Below are 12,640 nucleotides of genomic sequence, written 5' to 3' on the forward strand. Positions count from 1 at the left end.
GATCAGAGGGGATGCAAAGCCTCTCCTGTGAGGAAAGGCTGAGAGAGTTGTTCAGCCTGAAGGAAAGAGGGATGTGGGGAGACCTTGTTGTGGCCTTTCAGTACCTGAAGGGAGCGGACTTTTTAGCAGGACCTGCTGCAATAGAAGAAAGGGTAATGGTTTCAGTATAAAAGAGGGTTGTTTAGACTACAGTTAAGGAATTTTTTACAATGAAATGTTGGAATAGGTTGCCTAGAGAGGTGGTAGATGCCCCATTCTTGGAAACATTTAGGGTCAGACCAGACACAGCTCTGAGCAACCTGATCTCGCTGAAGATATCCCTGCAGGATAGGAGGATTGGGCAAGATGACCTTTAAAAATTCCTCCCTACTCAAACTATTGTATGATTCTGTGAAAATCACATAAAATGAAATACACATAGGAATATAATAGCAGATCTGTTTGTGCCTAAAAAAATTTTGGTGACTGGAAAGAATTAATTTGCTATGTAATAATCCTTTCGGCTTTTAAAACTGAAAGCCAGTTTTATTTTGTAGTTAAACTGTCCAAGCAAACTGTCTAGCTTTTTTTTTTTTTTTCTAATTCTATTCTCTGAAGGGAATTTAAAAAATTATGTGGGCTGTAACAAATGCAGAACTTAATCTATAATGATTTTCTTCTTCCACAAAGAAATACATTGAAGCCATAGTATTTTTCTTCTATCATTAAATGTCTTAGCAACTAAATGTGCCTTAATTAACCCTTATAATGATTTGGAGATAGCGGTTTTATTGCTAACTTAGATGTTTCTCAGGTCTCTTTTTGAAACATAGTGATGGTTAACTTGGTCATCTCATTAGCTTCAGATGCAGTGCAGAGAATTTGAGAGGAAGGGTTTTTCTCCAACCAGCCATTTTTCATGAAAGTTCATAGGGAGTGGAGTGAGGAAAGCAGCTGGATGAAAAAGAGCTGGAAAGTTTATGATTACTAGTAAGGATCCTCTCCTTCCCTGTCTAACCACATCTCTTTGAATGGGAGTAGCAACTGTGGGAACTACTGGAAGTGGAACAGAGGGATGTGTCTCTCACAGTTTTAGCAATATGATCCAAAGTTGTCATTCTCTAATTGCAAATGGATCTGATATTTATCATTTTTAAGCTTAATTTTATTGCTTTTCATTTAGGTCCCTGAATCCATTTAGCAAGTTTTCATTAATTTTCAGAGTTCCCCACAGTCAATAATTAAAAAGCATTATATCCATGTAATAGACAGAAGTGTACTTTAACACTACTAGGGAGGCTTAACAAGGCTACTTAACAGGACTATTTATAAGCCTTAGCAAGAGCAAATATTTTATTTAACAACTTTCCAAGAATACCGCCGGATAAACTTCTTGATTTAAATGCATCTTGCCACTTGCACCTTTGTGCTTGAGGGGAATCTATTATTCCAGCAAGATGATGGAAGTTGTGACCAGGTTTATATGTTTGCCAGGATCAGTATTTCTTTAAGTTTCTAGAAATAAAATCTGGTTTCTTGCACTGGAATTGGATAAAATAAATGTCAGTTAAGAGAATGTATGAGAAGAAGCTGCTCTGGCCCTTCCTGTAACAGTTGCAATACCATGTTACACAACTTTTATGTAACTCCTGGCTGTAGTTTCTAATAAAAATTATCCTTCAAGCTTTACTTTAATTTTATAAGCTGTGCATATGTACAGTACAGAGTGTACTTTTATTCATATGCCAAAGATCTGCGGCCAAATCATCTACAATCAGTATAAGATTATTTTAATAATTTAAGCCCTTAATCTTCTATATTAGTTTCTCTTGCAGACACTCTCTTTGTGTCACTGACTTTGTAGTTGTCTGGGAATTGCTATGCACGCAATCTGCTTTCAACATAAAAGTGCTATTTCTTTGTAAAAATACTTATTTATGTATTCCTATAGTTATAGACTGATGGAAAGAATGATAGTAAATTTGCCATTTTTAAGAGAAAATGTGTAATTTCTCTGTTCTCCTGCTTGTGTTTTTTGAAATTAGGGGGGAGATAAGGAGCATTATTACAATAAAAGATTTTACATCATTAAGATTTACCAATTTAATCAGGCATATACAGTCTATTTTATCCAGGTTATCAGATCTCTTGCCTATGATCTGTTACTTTTCACTAAGCAACGTGGGAGCTTGGAGGACTGAGACACTTTCAGATCTGTGTGTGTCTTTGACAGGCTGAAAGAGAAGGACGTTCACTGCAACTCCCAACTGAAACCTCAGTGAGGTTTTTTCCTCTTAGCTTGCAGCCTGTATGTCTCCTCCCATTACATCCTACATAAACTAGAGCTTTCTGGTAGGATACATAAGTTATTAGGGAAATAAATTTAAAACAGTTTGAAAAATACCTGTTGAGGATCCTTGAACAATTAAATATGGAAGAGCATTTCAAAGGTATTTGACATTTTGTATGCTACCTATGTTGATTTAATTGATCACTGTCATTCTGATGTGCAGTTATCATTTGAATTATTCTTCACTGTAACTTTGTTTTCTTTTACTGCAGGTTTAAGATTTTTAAGAGCCCTTAGACTGATACAGTTTTCAGAAATCTTGCAGTTTCTGAATATACTTAAAACAAGGTAAGACTTTTTTTACATTCTGATTTAGTTGCATTGGTGACAGAACGTAAATGGCTTAGGTTTGGGGCCCTAGTAATATATGATTTTCTTTTCTGGAAAAAACCCCTACTTGTTATCTGTTCTTTAAACCTTTTTCTGCTGTTAAATGATTGGTCAGTGATAGCATCTCTTGCAATGTGACCAGTAGATTTTAATTGATATGTTGTTACATTTGATATATTGAGCAAGGTTATGTGTTGATAAATTAAAAGCAGAATGAATTACACATTTGCACTGATTAAACATTGCTTCTTTCCATATAATCAGTCCATGTTCTACTGTCTTGAAAAAAACTGAAATCAAAATTCATTCAACAGAATACAGTTTAAAAGTATTTTAAGAAATTAATATTGTGGCTCTTCCAGTTTTTTTGAACTGAGCATCCTTTATCACAACAAAAACGTATTAAAAATTACACTGAGCTATCTTTATATTGTGTTCATTTTCCTTAGTATTTCTTCCATATAATAATTAAAGTACTCCAGTTAATCTTCTGGCTTACCGGTTCTTTGGCCTATTAATACATGAAAGTTGTGCAGGAAAAGCACAGTTTTGGACAAAAGATCATTTTGAAGGAAATAAAAAGAAACCTTCCCATGCCATGCAGTTGAAGACATTGTTTTTCATCATCTCTAAAATACTCCAGGGGAAATACTGAACCCAGCTTTTGATAATTACTGTAAATTCAGTTCCATTTTGAAAACCTCTCCTATCTACACCAGTTGCTGTAGATGTGTGAGGGTTTTATATGCAGATTTTGTAGCAATGGAAAAATAGGTACAGATATTTGTACACAGTCACAGTAAACAGCTGTTTTGTCAACCCTTAACCTTGAAATTATTGTCTCTGCAGTAAAACGCTCACACTGTCTGTCTTTAGTTGTGTTACTGGAAGGAAGCCAGTTCTTTTCAAACAAAGACATCAAAGAATGTGCAGTGAAGTCCCACAGCTCAGAATGTTCAGTCTGGTAAAGGAGAATAACATTTAACATGCAGAGCAACCTTGCCATAAGAAATGGCAGTCAGTGAAGAAGCCCCATAAACTGAAAGGATTTTGGATAAAAGCTAATGGCCCCTTCAGTAATGGGGGATTTGTGACATTCCAGAACCATAAGTGTGCATTAATCACATTCAAGGTACTCAGAGCTAGTTTATTTGAAAATTGACCTGTTCATTGAAATAGACTTTCTCTGGTGCAGAATTTGCTCTTATATTAGATATCATCATCTCTGTGATTCTTTATATGACTGGCAAAGTATCTGTAAACCTCAAATGTTGATTATTGAAAGCCTGTAAAGCAAAACTTTCTTTTATGACTGTTTCAGTTTAGTCAGTTAATTCATTTTTAGCAGTTCATCACTATCATCATTTATTTAACTGAAAAATTGTCACTGCCTCAAAACAGTTTTTGATGTCTCTCCCTGTTCCTGGTAATGCAACAGAAAGTCATGTGTGCTCTCTTTTTTGTCTTACTTAATAACCTGAAATGAACGAAATGATTTGGAATGTCACCAAAGTTCACACAACTTGTTTTTTTTTTTTTTTTTTTTAGTGGATGTGTCGAATTAAAACAAATTAACAGAATGTAATTTGGTTTAGAAGAGTTTTTAGTTACACCTGACATAAATTTGATTGTGTGAGTGCTTTGGGGTTTTTAAAATGTCTTGTATGAGTTTAGCTTTTAGAAAGGAAAAAGCTAGAAAATTCCCGTATTACTTCTACTGCTACCTTCAATGAGAAACTTTTATATTTTCAGTGTGTTTTGAAGTACCATCAGAACTGCAGTTCATGTGCTGCACACACATTTTCTATTACAGTATCAAAATACTGTTTGATTGAGAGCTTCTGGTTCTGAATTATTTAGCTTCCTAAAAAGAAAGCATGCTGAGCCCTTGTGATTAATGGAGAATCTTCAGAAATTTTGTACAAGTTAGGGATGTTAAACTAGTAGTCTCAACAAATCTCATGTTATTTAAATAAAATTTAATTCTAAACTAATGCAGTGATTTCAATCACATACCGTGGCCTTAAACCTTTATTATTACTTTAAAGTCTTACAGTGTATTGTATGCTTTTGCCCAGCTACTGCAACACTATTTTTTCTCAGGGATAGTTAAAAATCTTCTAGAATTAAGATTTTTTAGCATTTTTTTTGCAGTCCATTTTCAAGGTTTCATTGAAATTTTCAACATTTTAGGTTTTTTGTGAACATAAAGATAAAAAATCAATGACAGAACTTGAGTTGTTCAATTGGGATAGCAAATTCAGCATATCATTACTAGCTTTGAAATTATAGTAGGGGAAGTACTTTTTATTACTTAAAAATTCAGCAAAAGATAAGAATTCTCTGTTTGAGGTGATATGTATTTATATGCAAAAGGAATGGAACTAACTAGACCTAGGCATTTCAGTGCATTTAGCATTAATAACACATAACTACAGACAAGATGAGAAACTGATAGGATATAATGGGCACTGCTGTGTTTTTAATATTGAGTGCAACTGCAGAAGACATTTTCTCCTCCTTTTCCTCTTTTCTCCAGTAAAGAAAGACATTTACTCGAACCTATAAATTAAAATTACTCCTGGAATTAGTGACTGAGGATTACAGGAACATATATTATTTATGCAGGGAGCAGAAGGACCATTCCAAAAAGTGGAATCCAGTGAAAGAAGCTGCACAACGCAACAGTAAAGGCAGTAAGGAGACTAGCAAAGTGTTAGGTAATTATTAGAGTATCTGAAAAAAAGCTAAATACATTTGAAAAGATCCTGTAAGACAAAGCAAAATTTTACAGTGGCGCTTTAAAAGACTGTGCCCTGCCAAGGACCCATTTGTTTCCCTAATTTGAAATTAAATGTATTTTACTCAAGATTTTTTGTTCCCATGTTTTATAAAATTGAATTCTGCTGTTTTCAGTTGAAAATTTTCTCTCCTTCATTGTTTTCTAATATTTTTCAAAAAAACTGCAGGGGCTTAGGCAGGGCTCCCAGTAAGGGATTTTGCACAGATGTTAGAAAGAGCTTAAAGAGGGGGAAAACGTTTATGACTAATCCTTCATCTATATTTAGACTCTGGCAGAAACACAGGGAGTATTTCATAGAGGACAGACAAGATACAGTGTTTAATAAATCTGCAAAAATAAAATGTACCAAACAAGTAATGTAAATAGTTACTATTAATGGATATTGCAGTAATATGAGGAGACCAACAGACACATTATTTTATCAGGAACATCTTGTGTTCTCAGTTTAGGGGGAGGATGATATTTGGCCTTTCATTAGGGAGCTTTCCATCAGCATCACTCCTATGATTTTGTTTAATCTAGGAACCCATTGGTTAGGGTCCTGTGCTATAACTGAATGTTACCACAAAAAAAAAAAAAATAGGGACTTTAATCAACCATCATTTAAGAAAGAGAGAAATAGGGAATATATGTTGATGTTGATGAACACTCATGACAAGACTGCTGGTATATTATTTTTGAATACAATATTCATTTCAACATCTGTCATATTACCAGTCGTATTCTTTTCCTTTTACTTCCAGATGTCTACTAACTGTAACTCTTAAAAATTTTTTAATGGAGCTAGTCTGGTTAACTTTCCAGGTTCTTTTCCCCATTTTTTTCCAAAAAGAATGCATTTTTATTGTCCTTAAAGTAGTTAGAAACATTAATTAATTCTACTACGAAACTACTACTGCTAAAACTGATAGTGAATTTTTTCCAAATTTTTATATTTTTGAATGTATTGCTTTAAGGATAATGGTGGTTCTTTTTTTTGAGGTGTTATAGCTCCTTATAAATATTTTCAAAACCATGAATGGGAAAGATTGTCTAGACACAGTCATACATGGAGTCCAGTTCCTCGGGTTTTTGTTGAATATCCTTCTTAGGACAGTGACTTTTGTGAGAAGAGAGGGAGCAGGTTTTATTTGTATTTCTTCCACAGGATTTTAAGTATGGTGTTTTCCTGCTGAACTGAATGAGCTCCTTGCTTCAAAATCACTTCTGGCTACAAAAGGGAAAATACTACTCAGTGTGACTAAAAAGTATTTAAAGTATTTGCAGATTTTGGTAGATTTAAATTATATTTTTTTTCCCTTTTTTTCTTTTTTTGAGAAAAATGTGAATGTGAAATATGAAATACTCTAGTTTCATGTGAATTTTCCATAAAGAGGTCCATAGGAGTTCATGCAAGCAGAATAATAAGAAAAATACTTAGGACTTTACACAGGAACTGTAAAATACCTTAGTTTGGGAATCATAATTTTATCATGGTTTTTTTTATGTATTTACATGTAAATAATTCTGAGTGTACAGCAGTGAAAAATGGAGACATGAGTGTATTGGGAGGCAAGCAAATTATCTGTGAAAAAGCATTATTTATTTCTATTAGTTTGTTTATGACTAATGATGTAGCTAAGGTTTCTGTTTGTTTTTCTGCTCTCATTGGAAGTTAATTTTCAAGCTATCTAAATTACAAAAATGTGAACTCTCCAAAGGAAAAATAATATATATTATACATAAACTTTTAGATAAGTTTTTTAGGGAGTCTATTTCTTTTGGGAAGTAATCATCAGGTTTGTGAGTCTAAAGTATGCAGTTGTATACACGTACCTATAAAAAATGTGTGACAAATTCTAGTCTAAGTTCCTGTTTGTTTGTTTATTTCCAGTAATTCCATCAAGCTAGTGAATCTGTGCTCTATATTTATCAGCACGTGGCTGACAGCAGCTGGGTTCATACATTTGGTGAGTACATTTGAAAACACTGCACTGACTCTTTCTGATGGACCACGGGCTCTCTGAGCTGCTTTACTCCTGACACTGCCTTGCTCTCGATAGTGCCGTACCACACCGATAGAGTGCAACAAAGAGGCGTCCCAGCTTCCCCAAGTTGAAGCTTGTCTCATCTCTTAAGGAGGTGGTGGCAGTGAGTTCAGACATCCCTGAGCCCAGTGGGGATGGGACTGGCGCGGGCGAGCAGCAGGTGGCGGTGCTCGCCAGGGAACTCCCTCAGTGATGCTGCTGCCAGGCTGGAGCAGTTTCATTGACTCCACTTGAATTGGCTTAAGCTGCATGCAGCTATGTAAGATTGAATTCAAATTCCTTCTTTTCTGGCTATATCAGTCATTTAATGTTCACTCTTATAAAGATGCACAGAGATTTTGAATGTTTTAATTTATGATATATTCCTCATTCACATAGAACCATACTTTTACACTCATCTGGGTAAATATAGCATTTCTATCATAGAAGCAATAGCTTTTTCTATTTTTGAACAAACAAAACACACCTTAAATATTACATCAAGACCAAGGGAATACTGCTTTCTAGGATTTGGATTTTTTTCCCCTTTGTTTTTCAACAAAAGCTTTTCTGTTCTACTTAGGAAGACTCAAACTTCAGCTTTTTACTGTAGAACAAATTTTTGATAGCACACTCCTTTCCCACTGACAAATCTATAAATTTGTCTCAACAGTGGCTGGCTTTTTGGAAAAGTAGTAGTGTACTACTAAAGGTGCCAGTAATGCCTTCAATAGCTACCTAATCTTTTAAAACAAAAACATTGAGGATTATAATTGCATTACAAGTAAGATTTACCCTGAAAATATTCTGAACACATTTTTATGAAATGAACTTACCTAAGTACATGAGTAATTTATATTATTTAGTGGTGCATAGAAAAGATACTTTCTATAAATGATCTGAGTAGCAAGGCTTTATATATTGGCAAAAAAAACTAGTGTGCTCTGTTTGGGACAGGGTCAGGTTCTGTATTTGATCAAAATAAATCACAGGAAAGGATTCAGAGTTCATAATTATATGCCAAGTTAAATATCTGTACACAAACGTGCACATGCATATATGGGTGGAGTTATTTGGGGTTAATGATAATGAATATAATTCATTATGTGTTTTCTTGTACATTGTAGGTGGAGAACTCAGGGGATCCGTGGGAAAATTTTCAAAATAATCAACCGCTAACATATTGGGAATGTGTTTATTTACTGATGGTTACTATGTCCACTGTTGGCTATGGAGATGTTTATGCAAAAACAACCCTTGGTCGCCTTTTCATGGTCTTCTTCATCCTTGGGGGATTGGTAAAAACCCTTCTTTATATTCCTCTTAATACTACTGTTACCTTAAAACTTGATCCTGTATATCTCAGTGTTGTGATTAAGGAAACAATAATAACTGGATTAGTAAATTAAAATGAATTATAAAACTTTAAAATTTGATTAGTATGCATTTTTTCTGTAGATAAATATTTTGGCAGAGCTTTTCAAATTAGTCCAGAATTAGAATTTTTCTAATACATTTGAATGAGTAATGCATATGAATACATGAAGTGCCTTAATATTTTGACCTATAATGTTATTTGTAGTCCCCTACATCTTAGTGACTGACTGTAGTGTGTTTTTGGAGGTTGCTATTGATATTTAAAGGCACTTTGCGGTTTCAGAAGTCCTACCCATCCTTCTGTGTTCCTTCCCAGAATTCCAACAAACACTGTGGCTTTGGAGTGCCTTCAAGAGCAGCTTGCCTGATCCAGATGATGGCAAACCACATTCTCTTTAATTTCAAACTTCCTTTCTGTCATGTAGTACAATTTTAGCTCACAATTTATCACATGACCATAATCAGTATCCTTTTATATCAGCGATTTCTTGTGTTCTGTGTCCTGTATGTAAACAGCACACAAGTTACTATTTATCTTGTCAGCTTCTCCATTGTTTGTCAGTGTTAGTAATATTATTACACCTGTTGCAATGTTCTCTAAACCAGTAAAGTTTATTTTAGTATTTACACTGTGCAAGGTAAATGCTTTACGGATAACTTGTAATGTGTATCATGCACATACACACATATGTATATTGTTACTGTATCCTCATCTACTGATTCCACATCTACATACATCTCTCAGAGGTGATATGTATATAGCCAGTGTTATGAATGCCATATATGAGACACACACAGATATGTATTACATATATGCATTCCCATCTCTGTTTATTGACATGTGAAGATCATGTCAAATGGCAGTAGCTCTTCGAAGTATCCAGCCACAAGGAAGATGTTTGTTGGACAAAACATGGCAGAAAAATTTTTATTTTCTCCTCAAACCCTTTTTTCTATCACATGTTATTCCAGTCCTTCTAAACCCAAGAACTTTTGGAAAAGTTTTTTTTTAGGGGGTGGGGGGTGTGATTTTTTTTTTTTTGTTTCTTGATGTGGAAATAACCCCTGATTTCATCTTGTTTTTGTCTTCTTTTAAATTCTTACAATGGGGGTAAGAGTCTGTATTTTGAAATAGAAATGTAACATACTTGGCTTTCTTTTTTTGCAGTGGGGCTTAAAAAGGTTTTTTCCTCCTCCCCTTTTCCAGAAGAAATAGACCTAACTGTTTTTTGTGATTAGATACCAGTTTGAAGTAATTTTGTTCTTGTTTTGTTTTATGTGTCCATTTTTCCTCTTTTAACCATTTTCTTTATTTATAAGGTGTGCACCTTTTCCAAGACAAACTTTTATATTGAGCCTTCTTGTTTTGTTTGATAAGAACTTTTACATTTTTTTTTAAATTTTCTTTTTAAACAACTGCATAGATCTAATTCTTTTTCATTTTCAGATCTTAAAAATATATATTTTCTGAAAATATTCATCATCCCCCTTTCTTTGGCCTCTCTTTTTAGTCTTTTCTTCTGTCTCCTATCTTCTTCTTAGGCCATGTTTGCCAGCTACGTCCCTGAAATCATAGAGTTAATAGGAAACCGCAAGAAATATGGTGGTTCCTATAGTGCGGTTAGTGGAAGAAAGTAAGTATCCCAAGAGGCTCTGCTGCCTCTGCTGCAGTAGAACACTCTCTGCATGCCATTTTCTTTTTTTTTTTTTGTGTTTTTGTTTCATGCATGTAGGCAATGTTTGCTCGCTACGTGCCAGAAATTGCTGCTCTCATCCTTAATCGGAAGAAATACGGCGGAACTTTTAACTCAACCCGAGGCAGAAAGTAAGTCCAAAAAGACCAGGTGTGGTTGTGGGACTCTAAAGAGCCCCTGAAGGTGGTAACAGCTGACACACAGCTTACAAGGCTGTGTTTTTTGACATCAGATGTTACCACTGGAGAGTTGTCACACTATAATTAGAGACCTGGGCTGTGCTATGGTACAAGTCACAACATTTTGTTCCTACTTCAAGAGAACCTGGATACCACTAAGACTACGCTGACAGATCTTGTGAAAAGTGCTGCTATTAAATATGCAGTTGACAAGTCACCCTTTTTGCAGAAGTTACTTCACCGTTTTGGGCATCAGAATATCGTGTGGTTTATCTCTTAAATAAGTGACAACGATAATTCACATGATTTTCAGACAACTCAGTTCTTCAGAAAACTTTGTTTTACTGGAAGCAAAACAGGAGATATATTTTGACCAGTTTGTTCTGTTGGACTGACTATGTAAGAAGTATAATAGCCCTCAATAGTTTCTCAATGTTCAACCAGCAGATTCAGACATCATGTACTTCTTTTGACTTCCTGTGGATATTGCAAACTCCCATGATTTTAGGATCTATGACCAGGGATTTTAAAGCAGTTCTCTTCCCTATGCTACATTATACTTATCTGAAGAAGGGCAGGCAGTAGGCTTAATATCAATATAGTATGGTAAAAAACCAAACCCATAAAACCCACTATTTTTACCTGGTGGCAAAGGTTAAATTTTATTGGACCACATAAACTCATTACATTTCTGTTGAAAGCCTGCTTGTTTTCTTGGCCAAGTTAAAACTAGCTCTCTGTGGCATTCCCAGCAGCTGGACCTGCTGGGATATAGCCTTTACTGAACTAGATGTCCTTGGCGATACAGTGTGATACAGCACAGTATCACCTTCAGTGTTGCCATCCTTCATTTCATTACATATCATTGTCACATCCACTGGTAGAGGTATATTTACCCTGAAAGTCTGGTCATAAAGAGGGTCCTTTTCATATGATATAAATAAGGTACTGCAAGAAATTTATCTAATGAATTGTCCCTCTTCTTACTTTAAGTAAGAAATCATCACCTGTGCAACATTTTGTTGAAGTGCATCATGGTTTTATCAAGTTATTTCTCCTCTCTGTGTAGCAGAAAGACTGTAAATGTCCCACAGAGCTAATTCTAGAGTACTGTTTTGTATCACTGTGTAGAAAAATCAAAGTTGTAGAATTAGATATAGCTTATACTATTTTCTGTTCAATAATACTCAAAAAATTAGATAGTGAACTTCAATACATGCATTTATTGAGATACCTTCAAATGTCTAAGGTAAACTGCAAACAAGGATGTTGGAAACTTGAATCACTTACCTAGACAAACTCAATGCCTTGATTTATTTCTGAGAATGAGTAGTATTGTTAATTTCCTGAAATGTTTATTTGTGACAGAGGCCAGGACTCCATTTCATGTTTATATTCATAGTTAGTTTATCAAAGAGAAATTTTTCAAATACACATGTACCTCTGTTTTCAAAGCTCCAGAGGAGTTATAGCGAAGGGAAATATGGTTAAAACCTGTTTTACACACAGAGTTCGTCTGTCCCCTTCTACATTGTCACTAGTACCCAGCATTGCTCAGATGTCTCTAAATTTGGACCTGATCTTCAGTCAGAACCCCACATCCTGAAAAGCTCAACTTCAGATTACAGGCTTCTGCTAGCTTTGGGGCGTGCTTGATTTTATTTTTTCACCTTTTGTTTTTGTCTTTCTTTATATGCACTGCACTATCTGTTTGTTTTTATTTCACTATGTCGTCAGTGCTTTCTCTGCTGATCTCTACTGCTCATATAATTTGTTGCTTGAAACTCAGCTCTGTCATCAGCATACAAACTGTTCAATTTACTTTATGCATTATTTTCTGGTTCAATTATTAATTATGAAGTAGTTTAAAGATGTCCTTTGCTCATGTGGGTCTTTCATCAGAGAATCTAAGCTTGGGAACT

The 12,640-nt window shown here is 34.8% G+C and overlaps 1 protein-coding gene across 12 annotated transcripts in view; it reads left to right on the forward strand.

Moving 5' to 3' along the window:
* The window catches only part of KCNMA1 (potassium calcium-activated channel subfamily M alpha 1), a 439,539-nt gene that overhangs the window by 278,469 nt on the left and 148,430 nt on the right, over window positions 1-12,640 (forward strand). For all 12 annotated transcript variants that reach the window (XM_082286462.1, XM_082286463.1, XM_082286461.1 and 9 more), the window contains 4 exons: window positions 2,542-2,617; window positions 7,336-7,411; window positions 8,596-8,766; window positions 10,388-10,479. In XM_082286462.1, the coding sequence (XP_082142588.1) occupies window positions 2,542-2,617; window positions 7,336-7,411; window positions 8,596-8,766; window positions 10,388-10,479 (415 nt within the window). The remainder of the gene's footprint in view (window positions 1-2,541; window positions 2,618-7,335; window positions 7,412-8,595; window positions 8,767-10,387; window positions 10,480-12,640) is intronic.

The sequence above is a fragment of the Coloeus monedula genome, assembly GCF_965178545.1.
Source record: "Coloeus monedula genome assembly, chromosome: 8".
Lineage (NCBI taxonomy): Eukaryota > Metazoa > Chordata > Aves > Passeriformes > Corvidae > Coloeus > Coloeus monedula.